The sequence below is a fragment of the Mesoplodon densirostris genome, chromosome 15 (genome assembly GCF_025265405.1).
Source record: "Mesoplodon densirostris isolate mMesDen1 chromosome 15, mMesDen1 primary haplotype, whole genome shotgun sequence".
Taxonomy (NCBI): domain Eukaryota; kingdom Metazoa; phylum Chordata; class Mammalia; order Artiodactyla; family Ziphiidae; genus Mesoplodon; species Mesoplodon densirostris.
The window spans coordinates 40,638,927-40,657,500 of NC_082675.1; the positions used below are offsets into that span (position 1 = coordinate 40,638,927).

General features: G+C 44.6%; 1 protein-coding gene across 5 annotated transcripts in view; it reads left to right on the forward strand.

Moving 5' to 3' along the window:
- Positions 1 to 3,401: 3,401 nt before the first annotated feature.
- Positions 3,402 to 18,574, forward strand: part of LAMA3 (laminin subunit alpha 3) — a 242,513-nt gene continuing 227,340 nt past the window's right edge. For all 5 annotated transcript variants that reach the window (XM_060119680.1, XM_060119677.1, XM_060119678.1 and 2 more), the window contains exon 1: positions 3,402 to 3,773. In XM_060119680.1, coding sequence (XP_059975663.1) covers positions 3,480 to 3,773 — 294 coding nt within the window. In that variant the 5' untranslated portion in view covers positions 3,402 to 3,479. The remainder of the gene's footprint in view (positions 3,774 to 18,574) is intronic.

The following is an 18,574-nucleotide window of genomic DNA, read 5'->3' on the forward strand; positions in this document are numbered from 1 at the left end:
GATGAATCAGACACAGGCCATGTGCCAAGGGAGCATCACTACTTTACAAGGAGCCATTAGATTAGGGGTCTGGAGCAGGGGGCCCACCACAAAAGGCAGTGGGGGTGCTGTAATCCCAGGCAGGCACAGGCTGGGCTCTGGACACCATTTTGTGGTAATGAGGACTTGGTCAAGTCCCTTAACCTTGACTTCTGATCTATAAATAAAAGTGGGTGGTGTTAGATTCATGTTTTCCAAAGCCCAGGGGTCTAGGGGCAATTCTCAGTTTTCAAAATGACCAGTAGAAACCCTGCCTTTATTTAGCCACATAGGCAGATGGAAGCTCACTTTCTCCACTTTGAGCTGGAATGATTAAAGCTCAGGGTGGTCATGCTAATTACTTCATGATAAGCCAAAGCCTATATTGACAGTTATATAGATCTTTGATAACATGGAAAATATTTAAGAAATACAGTTTGTGAAATTCTTTCCAAGCAGGAGGTCATGGGAGAAGAGTAATAAAAGGATATTAATATATATCCTTATATTCCTATATTTTATGATAGAATGGTTGGGTTCCAAAAGATGCTGTTGATCTTTGGGTTTGCAGTGAAGCTGGCCAGTTGGACAGCAGAACTTCCCTCATCGTTTAGTTACCCCTGGTTTTCAGGGGGAGCTCTCGCCGGGCTCTTGTGTGGTATTACAAGCAGCAGTAACACCTTCTGTTTTTCTGTTTTGTTTGTATTCTTTTCACTGCTGTTGGTGACCCACATACTGCTGTTGGTTTAGAACAATGTCATTGTTTTCTCTGTGAAGTGATGATACAAGAGGAAAAGTGCAACTTGTTTTTAAAGTGAGACCAACCAATGGTAAGGTGTAGTTTAACAATACAATTTTAAGAAGAACAGTAATAATAAGCAGGACCCAGGATTTATATAATCCCAGTTCATATTCCTAGGACGACTTGGGCGGGCAGAAGGAAGAGCTGCCATATTGGGGAGGGGGTAGAAAAGAAGGAGAAGGAGAAAATCTATGCTTTCACCTAAAGAAACATCAGTCATGAGGATAATGTTAGGCCCATCACTGTATTAATGGCACATGATCGAGTCTGACTATGCCCTTGCAAGACAGTGAGTTTGCCACCCTTGCGTGTCTACCTTCTTGATTCTAGGGAAATTCTTTGTGACAATGGCATGGCAAGTTGCATTTCTATCTTAAGATCTGAAGGACACAGCTATGCATGAATCACTACTGAAGTATTGAGAGGTCAGCCAAACCCCAAATTCACTGTGTTAGTTTGGGTTTGTTTACACCCAACTATGCATGTCTTTCGCACCCACCCCTCTAGAGCTAAGTAAACCAATAGCTCCTCTTGTGCTTGGGACACTTCTGAAGCCTTCACACCTCACATGGGCCTCACCCAAGTGGCTTCCCCCCCCACCCGGAGTCCTCCTAGGAGCATGAACTAAGAATCAGAAGCTATGGGTCCTGCTTATTATTCCTATTTTTCTTTAAACATGGGCAAGTCATTTAATTTCTTCAAGCATCATCTTTCCCCATGAAAACATAAGAGCCCCATTTTGCCTTAAAAACACAAGTGTCCCTTCTGTTTGCTGCCTTAGTGTTTAAAAGCACTTGCTCATACATTTCTTCATTTAAACTTCAGAGCAGCCTTTCTCCCCTCTCCCAACCAAAGTATCATTATTCCCATCATATTTCCCATATCTAGAACCACGGAGGGTCGGTGCTCCTGGGATGTTTGTTCTTGATACATAGCCTTTACAGAGAGAACTTTACTAACAAATATGAACTTTAGACATGTACCTTTTATTTGCTCATCTTTAAAGCTATTCTCAGTGGGCAAAAACACCTTTTGTGCCCTGACTTCACAAAGTTATTTTTCAATTGCAATGATATTATATACCTTCTGACTAGGGAGTGTAATAAAACATACCAAAGAGAAATGTTGTCAGGTACAATACAGCAATTTGTATGTCACGCTCGTAATTTTTGCCTTTTGGAGCAAAATGCGAAGTTCTATGAGGAAGAAGCGTTGTTGTGAATCCACAGATGGTCAGTTCTGCTGCTGAGGATTCTGACATCAGAACCTCTCAGTGAACAGGCCTGGCAGCGTGGGGAGTTACTGGCTGGGTCGAGAACAGTTACTTCAATGTAGATTTTGCCTTCTTATTTGCCTATTGATAAAGTAATTTTGGAATCTTAGCTGTTTGTTGAACGTTTTCCTGCAAATGATCTTGTCGGGAAGGACTTTATAAAAAGAATGTAAAAGCTTTCTCACTTTTCTGCAATCTTCTTTCATCAGTTTAGATAGGACCACACCACCTCTGCAAGACTATTCCAGGTAGTGCTGGGCACTCGTTCAGTTGCTTTATTAAAATATGAATGTTCTTATTAGGGCAAAGCAGTGTAGGTTCGTGACTGGTTAGTTCTCTCTTCTTTCAACTGTTCCCGCTCAATCCCCATCTCAGTCTTTGTCCGAGCAGTGCTCTCACACACTCCCTCGTTTTTCCTTCTCCATCTTTCGAAGCTCTCGTCCTTCTTCCTCTGGGGCACTTGCGTCCGCCCTGGCCTGCGGCAATGACACCTCCGTCTAATTGTTAGAGGCCTCTGAGGGCTCCGTTTTGGTGAGGTGTCCTGCATGCAAGACCAAGCCTCAGCCCTGGGAGGCGGGGGGTTCGCATCCTTCTCCCCAGAGGCCAACGTGACAGCTCGAGTAATACACTCGACGTCTCTGTTCACCTGTAAAATATAGCAGATGGGGCATCTGAAGAGTTTCCTCCAAGTACCTTTACCTCTGGGCACACTACAACTTGCACTAGTGGCCGTCCTTAAATTGTGTACGTTCTGCCACTCCCAGTTCCCCAGAGCCCCTTTGATCCCACACTCAGTACGCGTGTGCCGTGCCATAGGTATCCTTGGCGCCCAGGGTCTGAGGATTGACGGGACTTGTCCTTTGACAACTGAAACTCATCTGGGAAACCACAGTGTCTTTGGTGTAGGTCCTGCAGGCAGTGGCAGTTGCCTCTGCTGTCTCACCCCATTCGCCGCGAGCCTCCTTCCCGCTAGTCCGAGATCCAGCGTGAGGCTCCGGAGAAGAGGACTCTCGGATCTCTGCCCCGGCCGTGGGGAGGTGGGGCGGTCCAGGTCCCCGCTTCAGCCGCGGGGGTGGGAGCCGGGGACACGCCTTTCGCCTTCCCAGCCCGCAAAGCTGGCAGCGCGCAGCGCGCTGGCGGAGACAACGTCTGCGGGCCGAGGCCGGGCGCTGTCAGTTCCTCATCCGGCGGGTGCCCGCTGCGGCCGCAGCACGTTCCAAACCGGAGGAGCCGCCCCCTCGCCGCGGGCTCCCGGCGCGTGGGGCGCGGGCGCGCCTCCGCCGACACCGCCCACACTCGGGCCGCGCTCGAGGATCGTCCGCCGGGAACGCGGTGTCCCCTAACCCCTTCGCAGGCCGCCGAGGCAGGAGGACCGCGCGCGGCGAGATGGCGGCAGCCGGGCGGGCTCGGGGCTGGGCACCGCGGTCAGTGCTGCCACTGCTGCCGCTGCTGCTGCTGCTGCTGCCGCCGCCCCCCGCCGGGTGCGCGACCGCTCGGGACCCCGCGGCCCCGGCGCGGCTCAGCCTGCATCCGCCCTACTTCAACCTGGCCGAGGCGGCGAGGATTTGGGCCACCGCCACCTGCGGGGAGCAGGAGCCCGGCAGCACGCGGCCCCGGCCCGAGCTCTACTGCAAGTTGGTGGGGGGGCCCACCGTCCAGAGCAGCGGCCATACCATCCAGGTAAGGTCCCAGGTCCCTCCCGGACGGGCTCCCTCCCCGCGCGGGCCAGCCACCCTGGGCGAAGGGGTCGGGCCTTTTCCCCGCACTCTCGGGACCCGAGGCGACCGGGAAGGGCTCCCCCAACCCCTGCGCGGGTCGGCGACCCCGGGAGTGGTACTGGGGAGCACCGCCTCCGCCGATGCGCCGCTCGGGGCCGGGATGGGTATTCTTTGCCCATCCCGAGGTGAATGCAGGCTGAGGTTAAGTTTGGGCTTGCCCAGGAGAAAGTCCGAAGCTGCGCTCTCGGGATGTATTGAACTGTGGTCCTGTCCTGCCTCCGTCACCCAGGTAGCGCCTGGCCAGGGCTTGAGCCCCCCTGGGCTTCACTGGCGCCCCTCCTTCGAGGCCCTTCATCTCCCCGGCCTTATGCAGAGAAGCTGGTAGCAGTTCGATTCCGTGGTGTATTTAAAGAGAGAACTTTTAGATTGTATCAGTAGTACCACTCCCATCTCACCAGAAAAACGCGCCTCACCCCACAGCCTGAAGTGCCACCATCCAGAGCCATTAGGCGCGAGTGGACAGAGACACGGTGCTCAGAGTCCATCGGACTCCTGCGAACACCTGTGTAAATGCTAGTGTCACTGGTGCTTCATCAGCATCTGGAAATACGCCAGGTCCTTACACACGAGCCTCACAACAGCGCTGGGCACTGGATCAGGTGACCAGGTTAAGAAATGTGCCTACGTCATCATGGAGGACATCTGGATTTGAACCCAGTCCTGACTCCAAATCCTCTTTACACTAAGACGTCGTTGCCTCCCTCCCTCTCCCGGGAAGTATTGCTGAGGAAGTTGTTGCCAGAAGAGGGAGTAATTTTGGAGTTTGGGCTCCAAAAGCGAAAGATTATCATTCCGAGTCTAGTTCAGTAGTTTAGAAGGTCTTTTGACTAAGCACTCCCATAAATGACAGGTTGTTGAACATGCAGTATATTCTTATGCGATAGATGCTAATTTATTTATAAATTACATGCATGTATGACTTTATTAATTTGTGTGTACTATAAAATATACAAAAATAGAAATAAAAATAATAATGATGAAAATGCTTTTTTCTTTATTAAGAGCCCCAAATAGGGCTTCCCTGGTGGCGCAGTGGTTGAGAATCTGCCTGCCAATGCAGGGGACATGGGTTCAAGCCCTGGTCTGGGAAGATCCCACATGCCGCGGAGCAACTGGGCCTGTGGCTCACAATTACTGAGCCTGCGCGTCTGGAGCCTGTGCTCCACAACAAGAGAGGCCGCGATAGTGAGAGGCCCACGCACCGCGATGAAGAGTGGCCCCCGCTTGCCACAACTAGAGAAAGCCCTCGCACAGAAATGAAGGTCCAACGCAGCCATAAATAAATAAATAAATAAATTAAAAATTGCAACCTCCCTTAAAAAACAAAAAAAGCCCCAAATAATTTTGCTTTCTCTAAATGTTTTGTGATTTTGTGTAACGTTATAAACAAATATTCAAGTGTTAATCATATATATAATTATTTTTGGCAAGTGTAGTTTAGCACATATGATACAGCCATTCATAGTTAGTTTTACATTAATACTGGAATTTAGTAGTTGTCATCACTGAAAAAATACCTCAAAAATATGTAAATTCAAATGAAAGAACTGCATTGACTCCTGAGTTCCAGAACCAGCTGCATAATTTACAGTCTATTGCAAAAGGAAATGGAGCTGCTTGTTCAAAAATTATGAATTTCAAGATGTGGGGATAGCAGAGCATTAAACCAAGTGAGGGGCCTTTCTAGGAGTGGGACCCTGTGAGAGTTTCCTAAATTGTGGGACTCATACTTCTGCTCCATCCTCCAATTATTCTAAAAGTTTTTTTTAAGTAGAAACTTGGCCAGTATATGTTCATTTTTCAAGTGGAATTCAGTACTTCCTGATAGGAAAGTGTTGTGTTTTAATGCTCTAAACAATAGATTCGAAGTTCACTCTTCATTTGGAAAAAAGTTACAAAATTCTGTTTCCGTGTTTTTAAAATGTGCAAATATAAGAACTTTTAGAGTAACACAGTTCCATCTTTTCAGCAACAAAAGATGACACATTTCCAAACATCTGTTTTACGAAATGCTCTTTCCAAAGTATGCATTTCTTTAGAACAGTATTTACTTTTTCACACACTTTTAAAACAACACCTTTTCTCTGATGGAACAAAGTACTTCTATTATTTTGTAAATATCTATCAGGTAGTATATTACTGGCAGTCACTTGTCATCCCAGTTTTCAAAAGTCAGCCAATTTGGAATTTTTGTGAAAAAAAATGTATAACTCATCTTTAAATTTAAGGGGTCTTTTAAGTACTTTTCCGTGAGAAAACCAGTGAGCCTGTGTAGTCAAAAGTATTTCATAATCACTCCCCATTTCAGTACAAGGTTTTTACTCTTCTGCTACTTAGGAGAATAGAATCCACATGTCCACTTTGCCAGGTGCACATACACTTCGTGTGTCCTGATCAGATGATAGCCTGGTGAAATCTCTCCTCTTCCCTTGAACAGACACTCAGGACTCTTGTGACCTGCTAACTTGTGGACTGGATGAAGGCCTTTAGGCAATCTGTATATTAAATATTAGAAAAATTGAATTTCTTCACTTTAAGTAAGATAAACAGTTTTTTGTTTGTTTGTTTTTGTGGTACGCGGGCCTCTCACCGTTGTGGCCTCTCCCACTGCGGGGCACAGGCTCCGGACGCGCAGGCTCAGCGGCCATGGCTCACGGGCCCAGCCGCTCCATGGCATGTGGGATCTTCCCAGACCGGGACACGAACCTGTGTCCCCTGCATCGGCAGGCGGACTCCCAACCACTGCGCCACCAGGGAAACCCAAAATAAACAGTTTTAATATTCCCTTCTTGCACCCCACTAGATTGCCTGGCACACACAACTTTGGAGAGAATTGTTCTAATTGTGGTGAGAGTAAATGTAAGGAGAAGGAAGTTATCGAGGAAATTTTCAGCTGTCTCTTCTCCCCAGGTTTGCCTAGAATTGGGCCAACTCTCATTCTCCTCAGCTGGAATTTTAATTAAGTGTCATAAGTTGGCACTACTGTTTTGGGAAGTCCAGAAAAGTCACATTTCCTGTTCTGATTGAGTTTCCAGAATAGGTGCTTAAACCTGGGTCCACAGGCCTAGATAGAGTAGGAAGTGCCTTTCTGAGCTCACACAACAGACTGCATTTCTAGGCCAAGGTGTAGCCTGCAGGAAAAGGATGCTATCTGGTGTTTTGCCTTATTCTTTCTCTAAAAACGGGGTGAACAAAAGTGCTTTCTGCTTTCACAGTTGAGGGCCTGAGCAGGTGCACTGATTGTTGATGTGAGAGGTTCTCGTGTAATGAGGAGAGAAGCAAGTTGGAGACAAGAAGGAGAAGGCAAATTCCAGAAGCTGGGCTGTTAGACACTTGTTCTAGCCCAGTGCTGGCAGCAGCTGGTGCAGAGCTGCCTTTCAGAAAAGTGGGTGTGGTGGGAGATGGGTGGAGGAAAGGAAGAGAGATTGTGATTAATCATGTGGCTGTACCTGAGTGATAATCATTTTGAATCTGCTCATGTACAGCTCAAGATGGGGAATGGAGAAGAGTTAACAAAAAAAGTTCTACTTCTTTGAACTTTCTAAAAATAGATCTTTGGGAGCCAGCCAGAGTTTAGAATTTCAGGCCAAAAGGATGCAAAAAAATGTAAAAAAATGGATAAAAGTCACATCTTAGAAAAAAACCCAGGGTTTATGGTCCTGATTCTATAATAACAAATGCTGATGCTTGAACGGTAACGTGTGTCAACAGGCAGAGCATTTAAAAAGTCTGCATTTTGTTTGTTGGGCGAAAAATGTTTGCTGTGGCTTCTCTGGACTTAAGATTCATTAAATAAGATTTTATATACTTGCTACTGCTCAGACATTAAGTTTTTGGTGTTTGAGAGCTCTGTGATTCAGGGATCCTATCTGTCTGGTTCACGGCTATCTCTCCAGTGCTGAGCACAAAAGCCTGGAACAGAATAGGTGCTTGGAAAATATTGAATGAAAGGATGACGGAGTGAAGGTACAGTTGAAGTTAATATAAAGAGTAGACAAGAAAAGTATGCAAATTAGTTCTATTCTGATGAAAAGTAATTATAACCGAAATATGTCACAATTTGCACTTTAACTTTAAATGTTTACTTACCTATGGAGTGTGAAGACATTATAGTCGGCCCTCAGTATCCTTGGGTTTCGCATCCACAGATTTAACCAACTGTGGGTCAAAAATACTTGGGAGAAAAAGAATCCAGAAAGTTCCCCAAAGCAAAACTTAAATTTGCCCTATGCTGGCAACCATTTACATAGCATTTACATTGTATTAGGTATTATAAGTAATCTGGAGATGATTTAAAGTACGTGGGAGAATGTATGTATGTTATATGCAAATACTATAATGCCATTTTATATAAGGGGCTCGAGCATCTGCAGATTTTGGTATCTGTAGGGTTCCTGGAACCAGTCCTTCACAAATACCAGGGGAGGACTGAATTTACTGACATCTGATAGAGGTGATGATAAAATGGACGTGGAAGGCTGTGTTGAAAATATAACCTTGGGTTTGGTTTAGCTTGACATAAACACTATGCTCACAAGAAATGACCTGCATGTATTTACCAAACATATGATCTTTTTTTTTCTTTTTTCTGGCCACACTGTGCCGCTTGTGGGATCTTAGTTCCCTGACCAGGGATCAAACCCGCGCCCCCTGCAGTGGAAGTGCAGTGTTACCACTGGACCGCCAGGGAAGTCCCAGCAAACATATGATCTTGATTTTGTACATCGACAGTTCAACATATTTTTATAAGTTCTTTCAGTGCACTTTGATTTATGCATAAGAATTTGTATTTAACCTAAATGATATTGATAGAGAAGTACACTCACCTGAGTTATGGCTAAGAGCGAGCATGCTTGCCACAAAGCAGTCCCAGTTGTGTGTTTGTGTAACTTGCACTAATAGCCATAAAGGAAACTCAACTTCACTAAGGCTCTGTTTATAGAACTATTGTGAAAGAGAGCCACGTGTTAACTTCAACAAGGGCCTTTTCCTTTGTGATATAGATGTGAAAATTTTGGGGAAATCTAAAACATTTACTGTGTTCATTGATATATTTGTAACAATTATTATTATTTTTTTAAAAATTCTTTTTCTTTCTTATTTTTAAACCCCACATTTGTTTATTTATTTATTTTTTTGGCTGTGTTGGGTCCTTGTCTCTGTGTGAGGGCTTTCTCTTTCTCTAGTGGCAAGCGGGGGCCACTCTTCATCACGGTGCGCGGGCCTCTCACTGTCGCGGCCTCTCTTGTTGCGGAGCACAGGCTCCAGACGCACAGGCTCAGTAGTTGTGGCTCACGGGCCCAGTTGCTCCGCGGCATGTGGGATCTTCCCAGACCAGGGCTTGAACCCGCGTCCCCTGCATTAGCAGGCAGATTCTCAACCACTGCGCCACCATGGAAGCCCTGTAACAATTATTAATAGAGTTATTTCAAAACTTCAAATGATTACAGTCAGCAGTTGAAGGACAAATGATTCTTTTCTTAAAATAAATCTATTTATTTATTTTTGGCTGCATTGGGTCTTGTTGCTGCGCTCAGGTTTTCTCCAGTTGTGGCAAGTGGGGGCTACTCTTGGTTGTGGTGCACGGGCTTCTCATTGTGATGGCTTCTCTTGTTGCGGAGCACGGCTCTAGGCATGTGGGCTTCAGTAGTTTTGGCACGAGGGCTCAGTAGTTGTGGCTCAGGGGCTCTGGAGCGCAGGCTCAGTAGTTGTGGCGCACAGGCTTAGTTGCTCTGTGGCATGTGGGATCTTCCCAGACCAGAGCTTGAACCCATGTCCCCTGCATTGGCAGGCAGATTCTTAACCACTGCGCCACCAGGGAAGCCCCGAGGCATAATTTAAATACCATAACATGCATCCATTTTAAGTGTGAATTCAGTAATTTTTAGAAAGTTTATAGAGTTGTGCAACTATTACTAGAGTCTAGTTTTAGAACATACATATATATATATATAAATCCATTCTGCCAGTCTCTGCTTTTAACTAAGTCTAATCCATTTACATTTAAAGTGATTATTGATAATGTAGGACTTATTTCTGCCATTTTGCTATTTGTCTTATATATAAGACAAATGTCTTATATATGTCATATATATATGCATTATATATTTTTTGGTTCCTCAGTTCCTCTATTACTGTTTTCTTTTGTGTTTAATTAATTTTTCTAATGTGTCATTTTGATTTCCTCCTCATTTCCTGTTCTGTTAATTTTTTTTTTTAATTTATATTTTGGCTGTGCCATGCAGCATGCGGGATCTTAGTTCCCTGACCAGGGATTGAACTTGTGCCCCCTGCAGTGGAAGCTGGAGTCTTAACCACTGGACTGCCAGGGAAGTCCCCTGTAAATTTTTAAAAGTAATTTTCTTAGTGCTTACTCTGAGGATTACAATTAACATCCTAAATTTATAACAATCCAATTTAAGTTGATATCAACTTAATTTCAGTAGCATCTAAAACTCTGCTCCTATATAGGTCTGTCCCCCCTTTTATGATGTTATTGTCACAAATTACATCTTTATACATTGTTGCCCCTTAAGATAAAAACATAATTATTGTTCTATGCATTTTTGTTTTAAATCATATAGGAAAAAAAGAGTTACAAACCAAAAATACAATAATGCTGGCTTTTTTATTTACCTATGTAGTTACTTGTACTGGTGTTCTGTATTTCTTTATATGGCTTTGAGTTACTGTCTAATGTCCTTTATTTCAGTATGAAGGACTCCCTTTAACATTTCTTGTCAGGCAGGTCTACTAGCAACAAACTCCTTCAGCTTTTCTTTGGGAATGTCTTAATTTCTCCTTCATTTTTGAAGAATAATTTTACCAGGTATAGAATTCTTGATTGACAGTTTTTTCTTTCAGCACTTTATCATCTCACTGCCATCTGGCTTCCATGGTTTCCAGTGAAAAATAGGTTGTTAATCTTATTGAGGATACCTTATATGTGATAAATTGCTTCTCTCATGTTGCTTTCAGATTTTCTCTTTGTCTTTTGACAGTTTGTTTATAATGTGTCTTGGTGTGGATCTTTCTGTAGATGACTAGCCTTTTTATGGCCCAATTTTCTTAAAAGACCAGGGAAACTCCTGTGAGGGAAAATACAACATCATCTCACTGTAGATATTATTAAACTACTCTCACTTAGAGATGAAGAACTCTGGCTCTACAATCATGTCGACCTGAGTTTGAATTCTAACTCTGCCAGCTCTCTGACCTTGGAAAATTGCAAAATCTCTGTTTTCTTATATATAAAACAGGATTAATAAACCTGTGTATCTCACAGGTTTATTTGGAGGATAAAAGCACTTAGTATTTTTCTTGGCACATAGTTAGTGCTCAATAAATGTGTTTTTTCATGGAGAGAAAAATTTCTTTTTAAGACTTCTAAAGTGGTAAGCTACAAAAATGATTTATCACAATAGTCATTTTAAATTTTTGAGTAAAAAGTTCTTTTAATGATGAAGTGTACAGTGCATTATACACTGAACACGTTTGGCAAGCTGAATAATCCACAGGCATAAAGACATTTATAGCCTTCTATAGAATAGCAATGTTGAATTGTTTTGGTAATGTGTTAATAACTAGTTCAGATATTATTTATGTAGGGACTTCATTTATTTATGTACTTTCTGGTACCACAAGATATTCCAGGGTCACTTTTAATTTTCTTTGCTCCAGTGTTGGAACTAACTACTTTTCCAAAAAGCTCTGTTTTTTTTTTTTTTTTTTTTTTTAATTGAGTGTGGTATGTAGAAACCAAGTCTGGATATGAGGTGTGCTCATTGTTACCGGTGTGTCATTGCTTCTAGACCCTTTCAGGGGACAGAGCTAGGAGTTATATGTATATCTACTAATTCCTATATACACACACATCATATATACACTCATTTTTATCAGCTAAGCTAACATTTTTGGGGAGGTATTAAATTTTTAAGGTGAATTTTGGTAGCACTAATACATTCTTCCAGATCATAAATTTATTTCCTGTTGTGATTTAGGCTTTCACGAAATCTGTGTTAACTTTTGCTCAACATTCTGGAACCATTTGCCTAGTGAGGAAAAGATTTATTAAATGATACCTCAGTGGTCTTAGTCAATAGAACTGCCTGTGTTGTGCTGTATACATGGGCTCCTGGCCAAGGGGGCTGAAAATCCAGCCCAGGCAAGGCTGTATCTGCTCAGAGGCAGGGAGCCTTTTTCTGCTTCTCAAAAAAGAGCTGTTGGGCCTCCCTGGTGGCGCAGTGGTTGAGAGTCCGCCTGCCGATGCAGGGGATACGGGTTCGTGCCCCGGTCTGGGAGGATCCCACATGCCGCGGAGTGGCTGGGCCCGTGAGCCATGGCCGCTGAGCCTGCGCATCCGGAGCCTGTGCTCCGCAACGGGAGAGGCCACAGCAGTGAGAGGCCCGCGTACGGCAAAAAAAAAAAAAAAAAAAAAAAAAAAAGAGCTGTTTGCATGAGCTAGCAGATCCTTGATTAGATCCCTCCTGCCAACAGGGTGGAACCTGCCCTGGGGAGAGCCAACTCATTGAGTCCCATGTGTCCTGCCTGTTTCTCAATATCGTAAGCATATTGTATTCTCTTGGTTTCCCATCCTAGATGTTTAGAAAATACATGTGGACGTAGTAAATGAATATTAGCTTGAGAGAAATATGGGTTTTAATTAGATTATCTATGCATATCTTAACTGTGGGGTATAGATGTAATTCTCCATTACTTTCAAGTTGCACTATATACTGTGTACAAGAGTGATACCAAATTAAGGGAGACGGGCAGAATGGGGAATAGGGAGAAAAGCCTAGTAACCAGGAGACTTGCTCCCCTGTTGTTTTTTTCTTTTTTTTTTGTTCAATAGCTCCCCTGTTTAATGTGGAGTATTAATTTAACACTTAACCGATACCTGGCACTGTTCTAAAGCCCCTTTCACAAACTTCCTAATCCTCACAATTTATAAAGGAGGTACTCTTAGCATACTCAGTGTACAAATGAGGAAACTGAAGCACAGAGAGGTTAAGTGATTTGTTCAAGGTCATGCAGCTAGTACGTGGAAAAGCCAGGTACTCTGGCTGCAGAGTTCATGCCTTTACCTGCTGTGCTATGCTGCCACTGCCCAGCCAACTACTCTTCCCTCAGAGTTCCAGCCAAACTCTGGGCCACCTCCCTAACTCCATTCATGGCCTTGGAGCCATTGATTTTCATGTCTGTATCCTTATTAATTCATGAGATTCCTGAGTGTGAGGCCACATTTTCCCGTTGTTTGTCTTCCCTGCGGCAGCTTATCACAGACACTTCATAGATGCTTTTTGGAGAAATGTTCAAAGGGCAACACCATCATAGAATTTTCCTACTAGAGCAACACCTTGATGGAAGTGCTGTTTGACAAAAAAAATACCTGACTTTCAACAACCTGCCTTTGGAAGACAGTTGTGGCCCTGGTGTGTTGAATTTCAAAGTAGTGCCTAATGTAGTGGCAGAGACCAATGACTAGGACTGGGCCACCAGAAGCTGGAAGAGGCGAGGAGGGATCCTTCTTCTACAGGTTTCAGAGGGAAAGGGGCCCTGCCAATGCCTTGATTTCAGACTTTCAGCTTCCAGAACTGTGAGGCAATAACTTTCTCTTGTTCTAAGCCACGCAGTTTGTGGTACTTTGTTATGGCAGCTCAGCTTAGTCCGTTTGGGCTGCCGTAACAAAAAATAGATTGATAGCTTATAAACAACAGAAATTTATTTCTCACAGTTCTGGAGGCTGGGAAATCCAAGGTCAAAGTGTGGGCAGATTCAGTGTCTCATGAGGACCCACTTCCTGTTCGCTGATTGCTGTTTTTTCACTGTCCTCACAAGGTGGGAGGGGTGAGGGATCTCTCCAGGGCCTCTTTTATAAGGGCACTAATTCCGTTCATGTAGGTGGAACCCTCATCCTAATACCGTCATCTAGTGGGTTAGGTCTTAACATATGAATTTGGGGGAGGGACACAGATATTCAGTCCCTAGCAGTAGCTTCAGCTTTGAGCCAGATAACCAACCTCTTGGTCAGTCAGCAGTGTTTATTGACCAGCGTGTGAGTTATCTGTGTATGGGAGGGTGGAGGATGGGGGGACTACATGAAGTTCTTGGGTGGTCCTAGGGTCTCTGCTTTTGAGACTTTGCAATCTGATATTCAAAATTAGTCCCTGAACAGAATAAGGAGAGCTCTTGGTTGAACAAATATTTAGGGATCACCCATATTGAGAGTAATCCTTAAATATGAAGAACATATCAGCGGGGCATAAAATAAGGATTGCCTAATCACACAGACGGGGTGGTGGGAGTCTGGGGGCTCTGGACACAGTGAACTGCACACAGCCCAGTGGTTGGGTGATTCCTTTACTAGTGAGGACTCTGGGGGCTGCATCAGGGGAAGGATGGTGTGGGATTGTGAAATGAAAGGCCCAGCTCCTTGTTTCCTGAGACTGGCTCTGCAGAGACTGAATGTGGCTGAGGATTTGTGTGTACAAAAGACATTGGTGGCAAAGATTCTATGCCAGGTAGTTTGCCTAGTGATTTGATGAGAACACAAAAATTTTAGACTATCAAACTTTCCTATATGTCTTATCTATTTCTAAGTGATGTTCCTATTTCATTGTGACAGCTGATCACTTAATGTATCTTTAACGTGACATTGAATTTCGAATGTTTTTAATGTACCGGAAAAAATAGCAGAAGTTGCTGAGAGACCTCTTTAGGAAAATCTTTTAGTGAGATTGCGAGAAACTAGTTGATTTTTTTTTCTGTTGTTTTATTTCATGATCTTTTAGGTCAAATAGTAGACTTTTATTTAAATAAAAATATACCTTGAAGGCACTTTTTCTAATAGAAATACCAGGACCTGGTAAAGTTTTCATTCCCCTTCTCTGAGCACCATGCTGGCTTTGAAGTAACTCTTCGTACCCCTCACATACTTGGTGTTACATGCAGCCACCTTTTTCTTTGATCAGTTGCTTGCTTTGGTTCTGGAGTGTGGTTTTTCCCTAGCTGTAATAGATAGCAACTATCACTGTAGTTTAGGAAGACCATAGCTGAAAGAGTAAATCTGCTTGATTAACCACAAGGAAGATGAGGCCAAGGGCCTTCACAATCATGATAGGAATGTTTGTAACCAATGGTTCTCCATCTTCACTGAAGACAAAATACAAAGGGTGGTGTAGCTTTGCAGAGCGAAGGATTGAGTTCAGCTGTGGAGAAGGACTGCCTTCAGTGCACTGCACCACTGAAAGGATTTTCAGAGAGGAGGGCAAGAAGGCTGTCTCCAGGTCAGAATCGTCTGTGTGATTTTAGGTTGCATCATAGGCAATCCAAAGGCTTTAATTGGGGCCTAGCAGGGACAGCTGCCCTCCCCATACCAGTGCATTGCAGTCTTCTGGAGGGAGCTGCAGTCAAGGAGTCAAGCCCCCGTGGACCAGCCATGCTCATGTACTTATCTGCATTCTCCGCCTTAGAGCCTCTGTTCGGAGGCCTCCACTGAGACTCCTTTTTGGGGCGCTATCGGGCTGCTATGGGTGAGGCCCTTTCCCCCACTCCGACTCGGTACTGTTGTACTCCTCTCTGCATCCCCCTCCCAACTCCCTGAGTGCATAAGAAGGCAGGAGCCTTTTGTTTGTGGTTCCTGAGCAGTGAGATCATTCTCCTGTCATCTGACCCTTGCCTGGTGCCCTTCCATGGGGGAAATGGAACCCTGGGGAGCTGGCACCTTTCTCCTTTGCCTTTTGCCTGCACCGTCAGGCACAGGAAGTGAATGGTCTTGATTGCTGCTTTCAAATTAGCCCCTTGTCCTCCTTGACTACCTAACACCTGGCAGCTCACCCAGAGCTGGCAGCCTGTCTTTTGTGGATGATCCCTATTGTAGCTTTTTATCACCTAAGGAAAGAACTGCCACCTGGAAGCATGCATGTACACATACTTGTGTGCAGTATTCATCCACTACCATATTAACAAATATTTATTGACATCTATGTGCCAGGCACAGAGGACAGGGATATGATGAGCTGGGAGTACAATTCCTAACAAGGCAGAAAAGGTCCCTGCTTTTAAGCAGCTAACCTTCTATGGGGAGACTGTAACCAGTGAGCAAACTCATATGATAATTATAGATTGTTATTGTGTCTTGGAGAGAATAAATGGGATTTTGCGATAGAGATTAAAGAGGGAAGCTTCTATAGGTCAAGTAGTTGGAGAAGCTTTTCTAAGGAGTGTTATTGGTACAGAAAGCTGAGGGTTGAGAGGAAGCCAGCCCCAAGAAAAGGCTGGGAAAATGTGTTCCCGGCAGAGGACCAGCAGGTGCAAGGGCCCTGAGGTGGGAACATGTTTGGTGTTTCTAGGAACTCAGAAAGCCACGCTGCCCTAGTTGTTATATGTTTTGAATGTTACCTCTGAGTGAGACCACTTTCCAGAATTTATAAATACTTCATTTTATTTTGTATGTATGTATTCCCTTTCTGGTTCTCAAAAGAATTTAGGTGACTGATAAAATTTTAAAAGGCTGAAAGAGAGTTGAGGGCATTAGGACAATGAGAAAATAAAGTGGTAAAGAATGTAGTTATTTCATAAGGAGATTAATAACTGACATGGAATTGAGGGGGAAATATTTGGTTTGAGGAATGCATCAGGTCAAGGTCAGACTCCCTCCTGAGGACAGTATCTGGCCCTTAGCAGGTCCATAGTTGACGGTTGGACGAATAAACTGTCAAGGCAGAGCTGCTTTTGTAAATCTAGGCTTTGGGATGAAGCTCTAAAGAGGAAGTGCTTTAGGTTTGGGGCATTGAGCGGACAGGCCTAAGTGTGGCCTGGCCCACCTCAGAAACCTGAGTTTATTTGCGAGCAGGCCAATTACCTGCAACTACAGGTACCAAGCGACCCCTTATTGCCAGTGATATGCCAACACTACGTATAGGGAACAAGAGAATAGAGGGAGAAGTAGAAGGAAGAGGATTATATGGAAACCATTAAAAAGATGGGCTTTACTTGTACACTGTTGGTGGGACTCTAAATTGGTGCAGCCACTGTGGAAAATAGTATGGAGGTTTCTCAAAAAACTAAAAATAGAACTACCATATGACCCAGCAATTCCACTCTTAGGTATATATCTGAAAAAAACAAAAACTAATTTGAAAAGATACAGGCACCTCAGTGTTCAGAGCAGCATTATTTACAATTGCCAAGATATGGAAGCAACCTAAGTGTTGATGAACAGATGAATGGATAAACGCCCCAGTGGTTCTGATGGCGGTGTGATCACTTTGTGGATGGCGTCTCACTGAATCATCAAAATCACCACGTAAGGTTGGTGGTGTTAGCCCGTTTTAACAAACAGAAAATGGAACCCAAGGGAGACTAAATAATTTGACTAACATTTTGAAGCTGTAACTGGTAGAGGCAGGATTTAGACCTCCATCATTCTACTCCAAAATGCATCTCTTTGAAACAAATTAAAAGAAAAACCCTCTGGAATTTGGTCTGAGTGGACATAGTTTTTGAGTAATAGGTATACATTTTGCAGATATTTGCTTATCTGCCTTAAAAAATACATACCTGGGCTTCCCTGGTGGCACAGTGGTTAAGAATCTGCCTGTCAATGCAGGGGACACGGGTTCGAGCCCTGGTCCGGGAAGATCCCACATGCTGTGGAGCAACTAAGCCTGTGCGCCACAACTGCTGAGCCTGCGCTCTAGAGCCCACCAGCCACAACTACTGAGCCCACATGCTGCAACTACTGAAGCCCATGTGCCTAGAGCCCATGCTCTGCACCAAGAGAAGCCAGTGCAATGAGAAGCCTGCGCACTGCAAAGAAAAGCAGCCGCCGCTCGCCACAACTATAGAAAGCCCACACACAGCAACGAAGACCCAACACAGCCAAAAATAAAGAAATAAAAAATAAATTAATTAAAATATACGTACCTGGAACCAACCTGGAGCCCCTTGTTTGGTCTCTCAAATCCCTTCCTCCACTACCCGGCACACTAGAGGGCAAAGCGCCCCCTTCTGGTGGGGTGAAAGCTGTGTGTGGGCCACAGAGCTGGGCGCTCTCCTGGGCTGTGTGATCGCCCTTCACCCCACTCTGTGCAGATGTTTAGGTGCTCAGGACATTTACAAGATGCTTGTCTTAGTTGTAGGTAACCACGCCCACGTGCTTTGTGCCTCTCAGAAAGGAGAACGTTCTGAACAAGGTTTTGGTAAAGGAGCAATCCCAAGTTTGGAATGGGCGCACTCCAGAATGTCCTCCACATCAGGGCTCCAGCTGCCTTGGGTCTGGCCACTTGAGACAGTGCCTTTAAGGCCCGTAACCTCAGGAGCCTCGGTGAGTGATGGTGAGGAGGAGGGTTCGTGGTAGCGCAAACGTGGTGATCATGAAACAGGGCTGTCGATGGGTGAGCGTGGTTAGATCTTGCCGTGTTTTCTGTGCCTGCTGCAGGGCATGGGTGCAGCTAAGCTTCTGTCAGACGCGGTTCTCTCCTCAGCTGGATCTCTTCCCACACATCTGGTCGTGGGCAGGTGTTTGGAAAACCACATAATTGCTACTGCAGTGCGGCCTCACACTCCATCCAAATCTAAGACGGGGCTCTTTGATGCAGCTTCCAGAGCAGCCAGGCCAGGGTGGAAAGCGTTCTGAGCTGTAAGTACTGTGGCCAGACCCACACACGGGTCCTGGTTCCTGCACGTCCTGGCTGTGTG